At 40.3% G+C, this 19,691-nt stretch overlaps 1 protein-coding gene across 1 annotated transcript in view; it reads right to left on the bottom strand.

The window, feature by feature from the left end:
- DNAH8 (dynein axonemal heavy chain 8) overlaps positions 1-19,691 on the bottom strand; it is a 327,601-nt gene that overhangs the window by 25,964 nt on the left and 281,946 nt on the right. The window contains exon 88 of the mRNA XM_017515278.1: positions 16,842-17,002. Coding sequence (XP_017370767.1) covers positions 16,842-17,002 — 161 coding nt within the window. The remainder of the gene's footprint in view (positions 1-16,841; positions 17,003-19,691) is intronic.

A 19,691-nucleotide genomic window follows, 5' to 3' on the forward strand; every position in this document is an offset into this window, starting at 1 on the left:
AAAAAAAAAAGAAAAAAAAAAAGAGCCAAAAAGAACTTCCAGAAATAAAACATAACTAAAATGTAAAACCTATACTATGTATTGCTGCTGTAACAAATTGCCAGAAAATCATCAGCTTAAAACAAGGCAGATTTATTATTTTACAGCTCTGTAGGTGCTAAATATGACACAGGTCTCACTGGGCTAAAATCAACACATCAGCAAGCCTGGCACTTCCTTTCTGTAGGATGTAGGAGATCCATTTCCTTGCTCATTTGGATTGTTGGCAGACTTAACTTCCTTGAGGTTGCAGGGCTGAGGTACCTGATTTCTTGCTGTCAACTGAAGGCACTTCCCAGCTTCTAGATGCCACCTGCACTTCTTGGCTTGTGGCTCACTTTCTATATTTCCAAAGCCAGTAATGGCAAGCCAAACCCCTCTCACACTTGGACTCTTTCCTCCTTCTGCTTCCATTTCATCTTTTGACCCTTTCTTCTGCCTCCTTCTCCCACTTTTAAGAGCTCTTGTTATTATGTTGGGACTCCATGGATAGTCCAGGTTAACACCCCTATTTCAAGGTCCTTAACCTAAATTACACCTATAAAGTCCTTTTTGCCACATAATATAACATATTCAGAGGTTCTTTGGATTAGGATGTGGACATCTTTGGGATCCATGATGCTGCCTACCATAACAGCTTATAATGGGTTGAACAGAAGATTAGATACAGCCAAAGAAAGAAGAGGAAAACTGGAAAATAGATTTGAAGACTTTACATAGAACAAGGCAGAGGATAAATAGATGGAAAATATGAAAGAGAGATTAAGAGACATGTAGTCCAAGGTGAGAGGCTCTAATATACATCTTAGCAAAGTTTCAGAAAGATGGAGAAAAAAAAGAGAAAAATAAGTAATGAAATAATGACTAGGAATTGATGAAAGACTTGAATTCTCAAGTTCAGCAAAATCAATGAGTCAAAAATAGGACAAATAAACAAAAAATAGAAATCTACATGTAGATACATCACAGTAAAACTGTAGAATACCAAAAACCAAAAGAACATCTTAAAAGCAGCCAGAGAGAAAGAATAGATTATCTGGAAAGAAATAACAACTACACTGGCAGTCAATTCCTCAACGGCAGTAGTGAAATCCACAAGAAAATGTCATAGTGTCTTCTATGTGTTAGGATAAAATAACTACATACCTATAATTGTGTGCCAAACAAAACTCTCTTTCAAGAATGAAGACAAGAAAAAATATTTAAATAAACATTTCACCAAAGAAGTAATACAGATGGTCAATAAGCACATGAAAAGATGTTCAGTCTCATTATTTATTAGAAAAAAGCAAATTAAAACCACAATGTAATACCACTTCACACTTACAAAGAATGATTCAGATCAGAAGATAGACAATAACAAATATTGGCAAGGATGTGGAGAAACTTGAACCTTTGTAATTGCTGGAGGGATTGTAAAATGGTGCAGTCACTTTTGTTTTGTTTTTGAGACAGAGTCTTACTCTGTAGTGCAGTAGTGCTCACTATAACCTCCATCTCCCCAGCTCAAGCAATTCTCATGCCTCAGCGTCCTGAGTAATGGGGACCAAAGGTGGGCACTAGCACAAACAGCTAATTTTTTGTATTTTAGTAGAGAGGATTCACCATTTTTCCCAGGCTGGTCTTGAACTCCTGAGCTCAGGCAATTCACCCACCTTGACCTCCCAAAGTGCTGGGATTACAGGCATGAACTGCTGCTCCCAGCCTGGTGCAGTCACTTTGGAAAGCAGTTCCGCACTTTCTTAAAATGTTAAGAAGAGATTATACCCCAATGACCCAATAACTACATTCCTAGTTATCAACACAAGAGAAATGAAAAGACATGTCCACACAAAGACTTGCACATGAATGTTCACAGCAGTATTGTTATTAATAGCCCCAAAGTAGAACATGCCCAACTATTCATCAACTGGTGAATGCATAAACAAAATGTGGTATATTTATGCACTGGAATACTATTTGACAATAAAAAACCGAGGAAGTATTAATATATGCTACAACATGGATGAACTTTCAAAACATTGTTAAGTGAAAAAAATCCAGACATTAAAGACCACATAGTGTATAATTCTACTTATGCAAAATCTCCAGAAAAGGCAAATTTACAAAGACAGAAAGTAGAGTAGCAGTTGCCCGAGGCTGGGGATGACAGTTGGGCGCAAATGAGCCCAACATTTCTTTTTAGAGTGATGGAAATGTTCTAACATTATATTGCAGTACTAAACTTATTAGAAATCATTTATTGTCCACTTAAAATGAGATAATTTAAGATAGGCAGATTATATCTTATAAAAGCTGTTTTTTTTTTTTTAAAAGGAGGGCAAAATAAGGCATTTTCATACAAGAATAAAAGAATTTATCTTCAATAAAAGAATGTCCCCCTCATGGGGGAAATTCTAAAGGATATAATTTGGAAAGGAGGAAAGTTATTCTACTGCAAGGTTTGAAGTATAGAAAAGAATGGGTCAATGCATAGGTAAGTCTAAATAAGCATTATAGTATAAAACAATAATTATATATCTAATTATGAGATTATAAAAGAGAAAATTAAAATACTAAAATGTCAGAAGGAGAGTGACTAAAGATAAAGTTATCTAAGAGAAAGGAAAGTAAACATATTCATTTTATTTATTATTTATTTATTTTAAAGAGACCGGTGCTCGCTATGGTGCCCAGGCTGGACTTACACTCCTGAGCTCAAGCAATTCTACTTCAGCCTCCCAAGGAGCTGGGACTACAGGTACACGCCACCATGCCCAGCATAAATATATTAATTTTAAACCTAAATAAGAACTGATGTTAAGATTTCTAGGGTAACTAGTAAAACAATAGAAACAAAGTAAATAAATTCCGAACCAGCAGAAGAGAAAAAAAAAATGAAATGAAGAAAGTCTTATTTAGTAAAAGGCCAAAAAGGAAGAGGAAAAAGCAAAACATAGAAAGATTGGCACAAAAAAGCAAACATTTTATATTTATCCTTTACATTTTATGTACATTATACATATTCTTTTGTATTTATTCACTGTTTAATAAAGCTGTTTTAGAAGCAATAATCAAACAAGTGTACAAAGATGTATGTATATGACTTTATAAGTGTTTGTAATAACAAATCCTAGTAAAGCTCTATAAAAATCTATATAGCCAATAAAAATGGTGATGTAGCTGTATATTCATTGACAATGTGAGATGTCATTGGGGGATTATAGAATAAAATAACATGGCACCAAACCCAGTTATGGTATTATCTAATTTTGTTGTTAATATTGTGCTTACAGGCACAGAAAAAATCTTTTTGCAGTAGGATTTTTGTATGATAAACTTTCTGTAATTATTAGTTTCTTTTTGCTTTTTATTTTTCTGTATTGTGTATGCTTTTCAATAAGAATGTAGGACTTTTAGAATAAAGATATGAAAAATCATTTTCATTTTGAAAAACAGAGAAAAATAAACCCCCATAGACAAAGCCCATCACAGTTGTCAGTAAGTTAACAGACATAAATCAGGGGCAAATGTCTCAGGTTTCCTGAGACACATCTTAGAACTTACTCTTTTATGCCTCACCAGAAAGCGCCCTCTTCTGCCTTTTCTCTGCAACATATGGAAAGAGAGAAGTACACCCTTCTCTCTCCTCCTTCCCTGGTGCGAGTTCCACAGCCTTTTGTGGAACTTGCCACATGAATTGACAGAATCCTAAGAAGCTGCTGGGAGAGTTATCCAGGCTTCTTTGCTTCTGAAAAAGCAGTGCTTGTGGGGACTACAGGGAATCCTATACAGCAGCCATTGGATTCATTTAGGAATAAAGTGGAAGAATGAAGGAGATGCTCTGTCTTCAGCATTTTTATTTGATTAGCAGCTAGAATACCACATCTGGACCCAAACATGCACACCCAAACACCTGCATCCTTTCCAAAAGTCATGCTGTGATAAATGCATAAGGTGTCAAGCTTCACATACTGAACTTTCAGTCAGATACAGTGCTATGAGGGTCTAGTAAGTGTTTGTAACTCCATCCAGAGTTAGAATATTAACTCCTTATTACCTTTAAATACATGAATTTCCCAGTAAGGATCAATAAAGTAAAAGCTGATTTTTAATGAATGAAAATTGACTGTACAGTACAGTATATTTTAGATATAACTTAAAATTATTTTACTATTTTTGTGAACAACCTCTATTCAGATGTTGGGGATTTGGATATCCCAAAAAACACTTATTTTAAAAGTGGAAACATGCATGCAGTTGAATACAAGAAGACAGAACACAATATTCTAGTAAAATGACATAAAAGGCATTTTCAAACCATTCCTAAATTTTGAAACATGGCACAATCCCAGTTTTAAAAAGTCATATAAAGTACTGTATAAGAAAAATACAAATAAGTCTGAAAGTTCAATGAAAATAGCTGATGAGACAACAAAATGAAATTAACAAAAGTCAAGGCTATGTTGCCATATACATTTTCAGAAATTTAAATTTGTATGTGATTCATATTACTCCATGAGCTCTCTCTAGCATTAGGTACACTACAGACAGAATATGTGGATGAATTGCTGTTAGGAAAGACAGAGGTGTCACTATGGCTGACATCTTACAGAGAGCCACGAAATACCAGGTAAGCCTGGGTAACATTAAACCTCCAACTTCATCATGAACTCTGTGCATCCACATTTCCCCAGAGCTCTTTGTTTCCTGTATCAAACAAATCCCAAACCTAATTAATTATTTTAGCTCTCCCTTATCCCTCACCTGGACTGTTCCTTGCCCCCTCTACTTGAGTGACATCAATGTCTGCCCAGTTGTCCAACAGAGAACCCCTAGAGATGGCTTCCTCCTTATTGCAACTCCCCAGACCTTCTTCGCTTCCAAGCCCGCATTCCAAATCATTTCCAGCAGCCCCCTTCACTGTCAGCCCCACTGCCTTCGGTTCTGCCTCTAACTTCCTGATCATCCTCTGTGTGCGGCACTGCCATCCCTTCCTAACACATCCTCCTGCCTCCATCCACTGTTCCAAGGTAAATTTTGACATTTCAAAAAGTGATTATTAAATTTATGCAAAGATTCCCCATAACCTTCAGGATGAAATGTGAAGTTCTTCATGTGGCATACAAACCCTTTCATCACTAAGTCTTTTTCTATCTCCAGCTTCTGCTCTTGTTTCTTTCTTCCCACACTCTACCCTATGCTGTGAGCTACATGAAGCTCATCAAACATTCCATGACTCCCCTCATACTTCTTTGACTATTCCCAAGCTACCTCCACTGCCTAGAATGCTCCACCCCCATTTCTTCATCTGTTATAGCTCATTCCTAACAAGCTATTAGTATTAAGCTCAGCTTACATGTTTTCACCTCTAGACAGCCTTCCCTAGACATTTTCCCTATGTGTGCACATAGCTCTCAGTGCTTGCTTTTATTGTTGCTCTTGTCATTCTGAACATGATGACATGCTTGTTTATCTTCATTCCAACTTCAGCCTGAATCACTTGATGGCAGGAAAAGGTTTGAACCTCTGTATGCAAAATGACAATTCCCACCACGTCACGCAAGCAGAAATTGCCTTGTAGAAGGTAGAGTAGGCTAAGTAGATTTAAATAAATGACTAAATAACCATATTCCAATTTAAAAAATTGCCCCAAACTCTTTTGGCAAAACCTTCAAAAGCCACACTCTGCATTGGCCACTCCTCTCTTTAAGCACCCTGCCTCCCTCATGCTTTAGGCATACTGGACCTGGCTCCTAGAACACCCCACACACTCACGTTTGCATTCCCTTCCTCGCATTGTTCTTTGGTGTGTGTACCCCAGTCTCAGTCTTACTGCTCATTATGTTCCTCTTACTTGCATTCTGTCCTCTTGACACAGTCCTGCACTCACTTCCTTCCCACCTCATCTCCAATCTGAGAAACTCCTGCACATCCTTTAAGACAGTGGCCCCCAACCTTTTTGGCACCAGGGACTGGTTTTGCTGAAGACATTTTTCCATGGACTGGAGGGGAGGGAGCAGGAAGATTTCGGGATGACTCAAGTGCATTAGTTTTATTGTATACTTTATTTCCATTATTACTACATTGTAATATATAATGAAATAATTATGCAACTCACCAGCATGTAAAATCTGTGGCAGCCCTGAGCTTTCTTTCCTGCAACTAGATGGTCCCATCTGGGGGTGATGGGAGACAGTGACAGATCATCAGGCATTAGATTATCATAAGGAGCGTGCAACCTAGATCCCTCACATGTGCAGCTCACAGTAGGGTTCCTGCTCCTGTGAGAATCTAATGTTGCCACTGATTTGACAGGAGGCAGAGCTCAGGTGGTAGCGCTCACTCACCTGCCACTCACCTCCTGCTGTGTGGCCCAGTTTCAAACAGGCCATGGTACTGCTCTGTGGCCCAGGGGTTTTGGACTCCTGCTTTAAGGCACAACTTAAATGGAGCCTCTCTCACTAGCTTTGTTTAATCTCTAAGTTGGAATTTATTGCCCCTTAACCTGTGTTATCATCGCAACGTATACATACCCTGATTTTAGAGTTTACCATATGGTACGTCATCAGCATTTGCTGTTCATCATCCTCCCCAATAGATGATGTGCTCCAAGAGCAAGGACTGTCTCTTACTCATCTTTGTATCCCCGTGTCAGCCAAACAGTAAGTTCTCAGTCAATGTTTGGTTGTTGAATTGAGGCCAATTGGCTTTCATTTTATTCAACCAAAAGATAGCAATTCTTCAATATTTAAAGGGCACGAAAATTTATTTATTCCTTCTTATAGTAAAAATGTAGTATATTGTTATTATTATTTTATTTCCTGGCACCTTTCCAGGAAATAAAATAATATTTTATTTACTATTTTATAAAGCATTTATATACACATTTATAAAAGTATATATAAATGCCTAATTACAACTTTTGTATTCACTTCTAATAATGAATTAGAAGCATTCATTTCTAGTTATTACGTATTTATTATATAACATAATAATATATTATAATATAAATAGATCTATAGATACTAGAAATATCTACCTATCTATCCATCTGTCTGTCTCCTTGAGTCCTTGACAATCTCCTTGAGTCCTTGACAATTGATAACTTCATTTGTTTTCATAGGTTACTTTCATAGGATTTCCCCCTCAGAGTTATTGGTATTTTTCTTATACTTTACATGACTTAAAAACTGGGATTGCATCCTGCTTCAAAATCCAGGAATGGATTACAAATGCTTTTTGTGCCATATATACATAGTCCTCAGAACAGAGGAGAATCAGAAAGATATAATTTGAGAGTGAAGTTAAGCTATTCTTCTTATGTTATTTCATCAATGCAGATCTTTAATGATTAAAGACAAGAAAACCACAGTAAATTTATTTCATGCTAAGAAAAGCAGAGTTCATTCTTCCTACCTGTTCTAGCTACAAACAAAAAACAGAAAGCCCCCATATCCGAATTCTTGGATGTTCTCTGGGTCACCTTCAGTCAGAGCCCTCTGTGGAAGCATGCTCAGCACCAGGAGCTAGGTGCCAACAGTGCACACCATTGCAGAGATCATTTTGCTCTCCGCTGACTCTGGCCAAGTTCACTGGTGCTCCAAGGAAAGGCTGATGGAGATGCTGCTGCTGCTGCTGCTGCTGCTAGATCCCACCTAATAAATCACTTTCATGGTGGGTGATTAAATTTTTTATGAGATGATCTGAACACAGGCCCCAAAACTAGATGTTGGGAAGAAGCTCTGGAAAGCTGATCCACTATGAAGAAGAGGTAGCCAAGCTCTCCCCAACACACATTTTATTATGCACAGAATGTCATTCCCTGGTATTCCAGAACTCAACAACTCACATTTCTTTTTCCACAATATGATTTTATGTTTGCAAAAATATGAAAGGCAGAAGCCTAGCTAGCAAGCTATAATAGAGAATTGCAAATCTCTCTATATGCCACAAAAGCCCAAGGGCTTTCAGGAGAACAGTCCTCATAAATGCTCTGAGATGAAGAACAAGAACTGTAAGAATCCTTGAGGTTTGGTTCTAAGTTATTTCTTGAAGAAAATTTCTCTTTAGAGTAAATATGGAAAGAAGATCAGATTGCCCTTGTAGCTTAGTGGTTGTGGGAAGTCAGGGTCATGGATAATAGAAATGTGAAACAACTGAAAAACAGAGCTGTCTATGAAATAAACAACTGCCTAATGAGATATTAGTGCACTGTAATATCCAAAGCAGCTGAGATTTACATACATCTTTGCACATGAAATATCAATGAGCATACATTTTTTAAAAAATCTAAATCTCAAAAGTGTCAGCAAATACTCAAAGGATATATGTCAGTTTGTACTGCATAGAAATGAATATAAAAGTTGTAATAAGGCATTTGATACATTCCAGAAGGTAAAGAGACATGTATAACTACTGATGAGAAAAAGAGTGAAAGTAAGCAATCCTTTTGACATTGAGAGAGTTAATTTGCAGTGTCTTTGGTACCTTATAAATCTACATTACAAAATGTGAATAAGCTGTGTGTTTTCATGGTTCCTATCACTATGATATCTAAACTCTTGGGAGAGATTTTACTCATTTGAAAGCATTTATTCACCTTGATTTCCCCCTCCACTTCAGAGATTCTGCATTCTTAAGCAAGGACTGAGGAGAGAGACTTGTGGTTCCCTCTTCCCAAATCTCCCTCTTCTCTAAAATCTATGGATGCGAACTTCAGAGTGAAGATTCCAATAAACAGGGGGCATTGAGTGCTCCATCATGGCCCAATTATAGCCTATCATCGATGGCCAGGCATGGTGGCTCCTGTCTGTAATCCCAGCACTTTGGGAAGCCAAGACGGGTGGATCACTTGAGGACCAGCCTGGCCAACATGGCGAAACCCTGTCTCTACTAAAAATACAAAAATTAGCCAGGCATGATGGCATGTGCCGGTAATAGCTACTCAGGAGGCTGAGGCAGGAGAAACACTTCAGCCTGGGAGGCGGAGATTGCAGTGAGCCAAGATCATACCACTGCACTCCAGCTTGGGCAACAGAGTGAGAATGGCTGAAGAAAAAAAAAAAAAAAGAATCAAGAATACTGTTGAACAGCATGGATGGTCTGATAAAGTAATGATTCCTCTGGCTGGGGACATTCACACACTTAGCCAGCATATCTTAGAGAGTCCTCTCTCATGGCTGACGGTGTTATCTCTGCACACAGGCATTCAAATCTTTCACCAGGACTCCGGTCCATATTTCTCACCCCATTCAGATACATCCCATGTTCTTTCCCAGCTCAACACACCCCCAACATGGCTCTGTAACTTCTCCTCTAACATACTCCTGATTCCAACTCCTCCACTACCTCAGCTCCCAGACAAGCAATGTCAGGGGCATCTTTGACTACTTCTTTCAATTCACTCAGAGTTTGGAAAGTTACATCTTGCTGGAGCTGGGTGGGTTTCAGCTGGGATGCTTCATCTGTTACAGTTTACTGCTTCCTGGTGGCTGGTGGGGGAACAGCAAGGGGCATAGCGAAGCCTTCCAAGAAGGCAAGCTCACTTGCCAGGATTTCATCCACCAGATGTTTCAGAGACAGAGGAAAGAATAATCAAACCTAGGACAAGGCGTACTCAGAGACCAAGAAAATTACCAAACACAAAGTTGTAGAACAGAGCCGACTGCCTGAGCAGGAACCAGAAATGGGCTAAGACATACTGGGGAAAGGGGAGCAGGGTAGGTGGGAGAGACCCAAGGCCAAACCATATGGGAAGTTAAGGATGAAGAGAAATCAGAGGACCACAGGTCTTACAAACGTGCCAGTTGCCTCTAGTGGATACAATCCCCCATTGTAGGCAAGGGTCCAGGGCTTTCTACTTGACCTCACTAGTGTGGTGAAAGATTGCAAGATCCTGGCACTATTTTGGGAAACGCTCGCTTATGGCATCCCACAGCATCCATGCCAGAGATACCATGTGGGCATCTGGACAGAGCTGTAAAGAGAGACTTGTGAAAACACAGAAGGCTTTCTGTGCCCTCTCTAAGCCACCAGTTCACAGCAAGAAATGGATAACAGCTACAGGAGAAGGTTCTCAGCCATTGCTCTGCATTCACTAAGTCCTATCAGTCCCCACTTGAGACCTGTCCTGCAGCTTCACTCCCCGCCATGATCATCTCTATTCTAGGCCTGCATCCTCACACACCTGGACTTACCCACAGGGTACCTAGGTGTTGATTAGGCACCATGGATGCTTTACATGAGGTGGAGAGAAGAGCCTTGTCAATGATGGCAGAGAGCTTATCTTTTATTCTAAGTGCCGTGGGAAGCCATTGAGATGGAGGAGAAGCAGAGGGAATAAGGGATTCAGCTTGGGGCTTTTAAAGGTCAAGCTGTCTGAAAGACACGCTAGTAGATGTCAAATAGAAATTGTATAAATAACTGTGGAGCACAGAGGAAAGGTCTAGACAACATACATGTAGCATGCTGATTTTTGTTTTTTTGAGATAGAGTTTCACTCTTGTTGCCCAGGCTAGAGTACAATAACAGAATCTTAGCTCACCACAACCTCAGCCTTCCAGGTTCAAGCGATTCTCCTGTCTCAGCCTCCCGAGTAGCTGGGATTACAGCCATGCACCACCATGCTCCACTAATTTTTAGGTGACCTACCCACCTCGGCCTCCCAAAGTGCTGGGATTACAGGCATGAGCCACTGCGCCCAGCTGGCATACTGATATTTTAAAGGCCATTGGCACAGATGAGCTCTACTCAGGAGTGAAGGTGGAAATGACTGTAAAAGAAGTTAGAATGTGAGTAGAACATAGCCGCAGATTTATAGGCATGGGAAGGGGAGGCTCTTTAAAGCATGAGAGATACTAGATCACACTGCGATCTGCACCATACACTGAAGGCCGATGCTATTAAAGTCATGCTTTGCAGCCATTTGCATTTTGTAACATATGTTGTTACTCTGTCACAATGTGATTTTGCCACTGAGGACTGAGAACCTGCTGAGCCTGACAGCAGGAAAACCCTTTGAAGAGGAGCCCCTGGCTCTGGTGTGGTGTTCATCTGTGTCAATACTAAGTTCCTTCTTAGTATTAAGTAAGTACAACCATCATATAACACTATAACCACTGTTTCTCAGTGGTTCCTCTGAGATGTGTTGGCAACACGATAGTGAAGCAGTTGAACAGAGCTGCCCTGATAGATTATATTAAGAAGGCTAGTACATTTCTTTTGGAGAGGCACCAGAGTGGCTTCAAGCAGTCACCATATTTCAGACCAAGGTCTACAGAGCTAGAGTTATATCCATACTTCTATAACAATTTTATTGAATATGTTGGACTCACTGTAGGGTAAGGAAAAAGTGATTTTACTCTTTACCACATCGTACTGAGTCCTGCTTATTAGAGCAGATTGAAGACTATTTTGCATGCCTTGTGAAAATAAATATGAAAACCTAGATGAAACAAATTCCTAGGAGAATGCAATTGACAAAATATTGACTGCAGTGGTGACAGAGAAATATGAAAGATATCAAAGAGCTAGCACTGAGCCCAGATGGTTTCATGGGAGAATTCTACCAAACTTTAAAGTATCGAGTATTATATAAATTGTTCCAGAGCTTAGAAAAACTTCCAAATTTTGTTTTGTTTTGTTTCCAAGATGGAGTCTCACTCTGTCGTTCACACTGGAGTGCAGTGGTGCAATCTTGTTTCACTGCAACCTCCGCCTCCCGGGTTCAAGTAATTCTGGTGTCTCAGCCTCTGGAGTAGATGGGACTACAGGTGCACATCACCACGCTGGCTAATTTTTTTTATTATTATTATTATTTTTGTCGACACAGGGTTTTACTATGTTGGCCAGGCTGTTCTCGAACTCCTGACCTCAAGTGATCTGCCTGCTTCAGCCTCCCAAAGTGCTGGGATTACAGGCATAAGCAACCCACCATGCCTGGCAAAACTTCCAAATTTTTACAAAGCAAATATAACATTGATTAGTAATTAAACTTGATAAAGATGCCACAGAAAACTCTAGGCCACCCTTATATATGAATATCAATGCAGAATTCCCCAATGAACCATTAATAGAGCCTATCACTACATTAAGAGAGGAATAATACATCAGAACTAAGTGGTATTAATCTCAGATTATCTGTAGAAAATTTGAGTTAGGAAATCTATTAATATAATTCACCAACTTTTTAGGTGTTTGGGGAAAATCATGTGATTATTTCCATAAATGTTGAAAGGTATTCTACAAAATTCAACACCAATTTCTGACAACAATAGAAAAAAAAACATGCAGCAATAGCTAGGACAAGCTCAGAAAAAAAAAGAGCAATGAGGGGAGACTATAAAACTACCAGACAGAGCTAAATTTAAAACAGATTGCTACAAAGTAGAAAGGAAAACAGAATAGAAAGCCCAGAAATGGACCCAAGTACCTATGAAGGAAATTCTATGTTAAAGGAAGCAGGAGGTCAAGGCTGGTAGATCACCTGAGGTCATGAGTTCAAGAGCAGCCTGGCCAACATGGTGAAACCCCATCACTACTAAAAATACAAAAATTAGCTGGGCGTGGTGACGTGTGCCTGTAATCCCAGCTGCTCAGGAGGCTGAGGCAGGAGAATCACTTGAATCCAGGAGCTGGAGGTTGCAGTGAGCTGAGATCATGCCACGGCACTCCAGCCTGGGCAACAGAAGATGACTCCATCTCAAAATAATAATAATAATAAAATCACTGGTGATAGGATAACTGGATTGCTAGTTGGAAAAATAATTTCATCCATACTTATGCCACAATAAATTCCAAATGGGTAAAATAACTAAATGTAAAAAAGAACCTACACAAGCACTAAAATAAAATGTAGATAATTGCTTTATACCTTCATGTGAGAAAAAACTTTCTTACTATTACTAAAATTCCAGATGTAACAACAGCAAGAAAATAATTTATGTAGGCATAGATTTGACTGCATAAAAATAAAACAACAGTAACACTTCTACCTGATCAATAGGGGGAAAATCACAAGCAAAGCGAAATAAACTGAGAAACGTATTTGCAATGCATATCACAAACAAAGGGTTGCTATCCCTAACGTATAAATGAGTCCTAAAGTTAAATAAAAAGAATAAAAACCTTATTGGAAAGAAATGGACACACTACATATAAATACCTCTTAAGTATATGAAAATTTTCTAAATTTCACTCAAAATAGGAGAAGTGGCCTAAAACTATGCTGAGATAACATTTGTCACTGTCGTATTGGTGAATATTCAAATGCCTCATCTGTGCTCTGTTGACGAAATTCTGAAGAAACAGGCACTCTCACAGACTGCAAGTAAAAGTACAAAACAGTGTAACCCTATATAAGGGAATTTGGCAATATTCACTAAATCTTGATCTGGCAATCTCACCCATAACAATTAGCCCTGAAAATACATGTCTAATATTATGAGAGTCCAAAAGCATAAAGTTATTAATTGAAGAGTTATTTGAGATAGCAAAATATTGGAAGCAACCTAAATGCCCATCCAGAGGCAAAGAGCTGCACAAGCGGCATGCAGCTGTAAAAAATAATGCGGAAGATACACCTATGACCTGATGCGAAGTGATTTACAGGATACATTGTTAAATGAAAAAAGCAAGACACAATATAATAGATATAATATGGCACCTTTGTATAAGAAAGAAAGAGTAATAAAAATATGTATATATGTATGTACATGCAAAATAAACACAGGGACAATAAACCAAAAACTGTATTTGGCTACCCATAAAAGAAGGGGGCAATGGGTTGAAAGGGTCTGAGACTTCTCTAAGAACAACTTGCTATGGAGGTGTAACTTTGGAACCACGTTCATATTTTACATACTCAAAACTATAGCAAATATGGGGAGGAAACCCTTAAATGTAATACAAACAGAAACAAATAAACACAACTATATATCAATTGATAGCATAACCACACAGGAAAACATCATTAATCCAACTAACTTTTGAACACAGTACTCTGTATACTTAGTGGAATATATCCTACAGACAAAAAGAGCTGCAAAGAAATCTTGACCTCTACTTAACAGGTTTGTTGCTGGTAGTGGTATTGGTATAGTAATTGCAAATAAAGGAATACACATATTGAGGTTGCCGGGAACCAGAGTTTTTACAGTGGGAGAAAAGAGATAATCTATATGGAATGGGGAAGACAAAGAAGAACCCTGAGGTATACAATTGGAATTGGAGTTATTTGTATTAACTCATGATGTTTTAAAAAAAAATACATGCTTCCTAGCTCTATCCACTGAGAGGGCATACAAGCACTCACACACAGAAATATGTGTGATTATAGATAGATACAGCTGTAGATACATAAACATGTAGAGATATGAATAGAGAAGGAGAAAAAGCAAATGGATCAAAACGTTAACAATTGTTGGATCTCGGTGGAGGGTGTGGATGTTTACTGTACGTGCAACTTTTCTGAGAGTTTGTAATCATTCCAAATAAAAGCTAAGGAAAAAATAGTTTGTCTTTGTCTCCAATCTCATTTGCATTTGAGTTGTACTGCTCTGGACCTTTTCTAGCCCTGGTTCATCTTTCTTTTGAGCTAGTGAGTGAAAAAGCCTGCAGTGAACAAGACATAGATGCGCCATCACTCTGGGTGAGGGTGAGATGGTTTCATCTTGGTGGAATCCTCCGGGAACCAGCTCTCACAACTCCCCAGTCTCTTGTCAAGGATAGAATCAAAGTTGAGAGTCCTCATATGAGAACATTTTCAGTCACAAACTTTCAAGTGGATTAAGACTTATCAGTTGTTTCTCTGCCCACTCAAGTGAACTTGTGGCATCTTTCTATGGACTCTCCTCGTTGATCACATCCTTCACACTCTAGAATAATTTAGCCGCACTTCCTGAGCACCAGGCACTGCTGTAGCACAAGGGATGCAGCAGTGAAAACACATAAAAGTTTCAGATCTAGTGAAACTTAGGGTTTCGTGGTGGTTGCTGGACAATAACAAATCAATAATTAAAGTGTAGAGTATGTCAGTGGCTGATACAAACTATAAAGAAGAGCAGACCAGGAGGACAGGGTCTTGGGCAGGGTTTGGGGAATGGATTGCAGTCTTTAAATAGCACAGCCAGGGAAGGGATCATTGAAAACGCAACATCTAAGCAAAGACCAGAAGAGGTAAAAGGGTGAGCCAAAGTGACATCTAGAGGGCGAGAGGTTCCAGGAAGTGCAAGTATCCTGTGACAGGCAGTCTGGCCTGTCTGAGTAATAGGAAGCTGTCTGGCCTGAGTAACAGGAGCTGAGAGGGCATGAAGGAGGGAGAGGACTGAAAGAGCCAGGGTGGGGAGGTAGAGGGCAGTGGCATCATTTAGTTTTGTAGGTCATCTATGTAGGTCACTGTAGGTCTTTGACCTTGACTCAGAGTGACATGGGAACCTTGGGAGGATTCTGTGCAGAGGGTTGATATGGTGTGACTCACATTTTAAAAGTCTCAGCTAAAGCAAAACTCCTTTCCTGTGCTCCCTCTTTCATAGAATGTAAGAGTTGACTGTCAACCCAATCCCTGAGGAATCCTTTTTATTTCTTCACTTCTTTCCTGTCCCCAGAAAGCCTCTTTAAATAACAGCAAGAACTACCACCAATAAGTTTTCGCGGTTCCATCACAGGGGCAGAATGGAGCATTGGCATTTGTAGGTATTTTCAATCATGTCCAAATCTTTGAGGTTGAAAAGCAGCATGGATGGGATGAGAGGATACAGAGAAGGTGGAATCAATACAGGTGTGGGACAAAAGTGCATGCCTCATGCTAGGAGCTAGGAGGGTGGTCAGAGGTGGGAAGACAATGTAATTGGCAGCAAACTGGGACTCCTGGGACATCTGGCAAGGTCAGGAAAATGTCCATGTCCAAACCCAGAGAATTATTAAAGTTACAACAGTAGGCCAGGGACTAGGAGAGAGGATTGCCCCACTCTTCGGGTATTCTTAGCTTAGAATCTGCCAGAGAAGCCCTGGTTTCTTCCATTTCCTGAAACCATTTTCCCGAATGTAAACCTTGTAGCTTTTCATCAGTGGGCTGCAGAGGAAATGTGGTCCATTCCAAAGGATTCCAGTTCAGGCACTTGGGTTTCTGAAACCCTCCCTGTGGGCAGTCTTACTTTCTGGTAGGGATCTCTAAAGAGAGGAGTGATACCTCATTCCAAGGGGTTTGGGACTGGGGTGCATTTCTTCTCTAGGGGTGATGAGCAGCGACCTCATGAAGAGCTGAGCCCCTCCGCTCTTTCCTCCCGGGGCTGTGCATCTGTGTCGGGTGCTAAGTGCTCACTGCACTGTGCCCACCATGAGCAGTGCATGACAGATGGATGCAGATGAGCAAGTGAGGGAGAAGGACCGTGAGAGAGAGGATCAGGCAGAAATATGATTCTTCACCCTCCCATCTGTTCTTGCCTGGCTTTTTAGATTCTATTTATGAGCATTATATTCTTAATGAGTTTTTGAAGAAAGACAAGAGGAGCTGGCAGACCACTGTCCTGTCGGTGGAGAGCACCGCTACCACTAACACCAACCGGTGTTATGACATGATAGAGGAGAAATGATCAATGCATAAATTAGAGTTTAACATTGTCAGCAACACTGGAGCATCAGGATTTAGTGAAAGGAGAGCAGCCCAAGATATGACAAAGTTGTAATTGGGAGACAGGAAGCAACACTACTTTTCACAGTAAAGTAAAAAAAGGAGAGAGATTAGGAGAGAAAATGAAATGCACTGTTTTTGCCAGACTGAGTTACAAATGACCCCTTCAAATTAAAAAATGCCAGTGACTTACGTGATATCAGCATTAGGGTGAAGCCCAAAGACTTCAGGGTTATCTAGGGAAGGCAGTGACTGGATGTATTCAAAATACTGGTCTAAGGTTTTGCATACGGGGATTTTATATCCAGTATAAAAGCAGAATGACGGTTCAAACATCTTCTCACTGAACCAGACCTGTATGTGAGAGAAAATAAAAGAAATAAAATTGATGAGCATCTAAATGAAAACTGCTACCAGAAAGGAGAGGGGGGCCAACTTATTTCCATTTTAATAGAGTTTTCAATATTGATTTTAAGAGTGCCTTAACAATAATTAGCACATATATGGAGAAAAGAGAGAGGCCAGAACACAATCCGACCTGACCTCTGTTTAACACCGAAGAAGGCATTCGCTAAGAGTAAGGACAAGAGAGCAACTCTACAAGCCCATTCTCTACTTGAGTCATTCGACAACTCTAAATTCCACTTTAGAAGAGGAGTAGGAACATACCACAAAGTCTGTGAGGCAATACCCACCCACACAAGAGAGTATCTGAGCATTTTCATCAGCCCACTTCTCCCCCATGTGGGGCTCATACCAGGAGGCTGTGCTTGTGAACAGTTTCACTCACACAGCACTGAGCACCAGCACATGGCCAGGAGAAATCCATGCTAGCATCTCCCCTCCCACCCTGAGTTAAAGAGCTTCCTTTGCTAATTATGTCCCTGTCCACAAGAAGTAAATGTATTCAACTGCCTTGCTGTTCGCCTTAAGACATCCCTTTCTTATTCCATATGAATTGATTATCTTTGACAAAACAGTGAGAGAACAAATATATGGTTGGTGTGAATAGATTTACTCTGAGAAACGAAAAAAAAATGATGCTAAATGCCTATGAGCCAGATTTGAGGCAAAGCAATTTTCCTTCCCCCAGTGGGGAAGGAAATAATAGTAAGACAGGAAGAGTGGAAATGCAGGCGTGATGTCTGAATGACTAGGAGCATTTGACGTGAAAGAGGGACAGTGCCTTACCCTGGTTGGTCACATGTTCTCTAGTACCTTCCCCGTACCTCCTTCTTCCAGCTCTTTTTAGATCCAGGGATTGCCCTGAAATACCCTGTGTACTGATTCTCTCTCTGTTTTACCCTATTCATCTCCTATGCATGAGCAGGCTGAGCTTAGCACCAGAACAGAATGCAAAGATAAGAGACAAACAGTCCTTTCTTTCAAGGAGTTTGTAACCCAGTGGAGGGATAAGTCATTTACTTAATAATCACAATACAAAGTGCACTAAGGCAAGAGCCAGAAGGAAATAAAAATAAGCAAAATACTAAGGAGGTTTATGGCAGGAACAAAGAACAGCCAGGCGGATGTCAGATGAGGCCTTCTCAAGGAGTTGATTTTTGGAGATAAGGAGGTAAACCTTGAAGGAGAAAATTTTGACAGGACAACTTGGAATGGGGAGGCCACATAAGCAAAGGTATAGAACAACTGATGCAAAAATGAGAAGCAAGTTAAGGGAATAATAAACTATAGGGTGGACACAAGGTAGTCATAAGAGATAGGACAGGAAAGGTGAGGTGAGGTGAGGTCATATCATGGATGACTGTTGATGTCAGGGTGAGGACTGGTGATTAATTCAAGAAATGGAGAGTAGTTGAAAGTTATTAAAGAGAACAGTGTTATGAGCATGGTCATTACTTAGAAGTATTAGATTTTTCACGATGTGGATGACTTAAATTGCAGGAAGACACCCTAAGGGGACAAGGGCCATGGGTCCACAACACACAGACAGCAAATGACCACACTGAATTTTGTGTTGCCAGATGACATGTATGTGTAAAAGCAAAATGAAGTTTCTTCCTGTTTTCCCAGCACTTTATATATACATAAATAGCTGAGTTTCACCAAATTTGGAGGCTATTTTGGGGCAAAGTCAAAATATGAAATCTACATGGAACTACTCTGTGAGCTGTCATCCTCCACGAACACCCAATATAGTTCTGCAATTGTTGGTTTTGGCAGAGAGACTCTGTAAGATGCTGAGAACAGAGAAAACAAGGTTCAAAGACAAGCCCTAAATTGAAAGTCAGAAGGACAGAGGATGCCATGTGCAGACCCGAGTTTACAGTGGAACTGCTTCTCCCATGGGCAACTCTGGATTACATGGCTGGGATAAAATGGAGGCAGTGCAGGCAGGTAGCTGGCCAGAAGGCAAGCCTAGGGCTGAAGATGAGATCAAATAGGTGAAGGCAGGGTGTGGGGGCTGTGGGGCTTTTGTGCAGCCTTTCTCGAGAGGGTTGCTGCAGCCAGGTTCATGTGGTAAGCTCATGTCCTTAGGGCCAAAGATCCAAACTCACCTCCGGTTTTTGACTACCATCTGCAACAGGTCCAAGCTAGACAGAGAAATGAGTGAGGGAAAGCAACAAGTGAGACAGGAGGCTGGAGACGATGTAGGGCAAAGAGAAGATTCAGTGGGATAAGGAAGTGGGGTGCCGACAGTCACAGAATTGAATCTACTGACCGTTGTGCTACTCTTTGGGAAGTCCTGAGATAGGGAGGAAATGAGCCCACGGAAGCTGCTCAGGGGCAAATGAATGGAAAAATGGTAAGATGAACTTTTGACTTCAGGCACCAGTTGCTGAGAATGGAGTCCAGAGAAACCAGAATCAGATGATAGAAGGGAGTAACATAACTCAGGTGGGGAGAGAGCTGCTGTTCCTTGGCAACAGCCCCAGTGAACTGGGGCCTGAATATGGAACCCTGTGCTTTTAGATCAGGAAGTCTGCAGAACCCAGGCCCAGAGGACAGAGAATCTTGGGCTTCTAGGAGGGGGTTGTGGTCAGCTAACTAGTCCTCTGTTGTCCGAAATGCCAAATGTCAG

This window comes from Cebus imitator, unplaced genomic scaffold (assembly GCF_001604975.1).
Source record: "Cebus imitator isolate Cc_AM_T3 unplaced genomic scaffold, Cebus_imitator-1.0 Scaffold546, whole genome shotgun sequence".
Taxonomy (NCBI): domain Eukaryota; kingdom Metazoa; phylum Chordata; class Mammalia; order Primates; family Cebidae; genus Cebus; species Cebus imitator.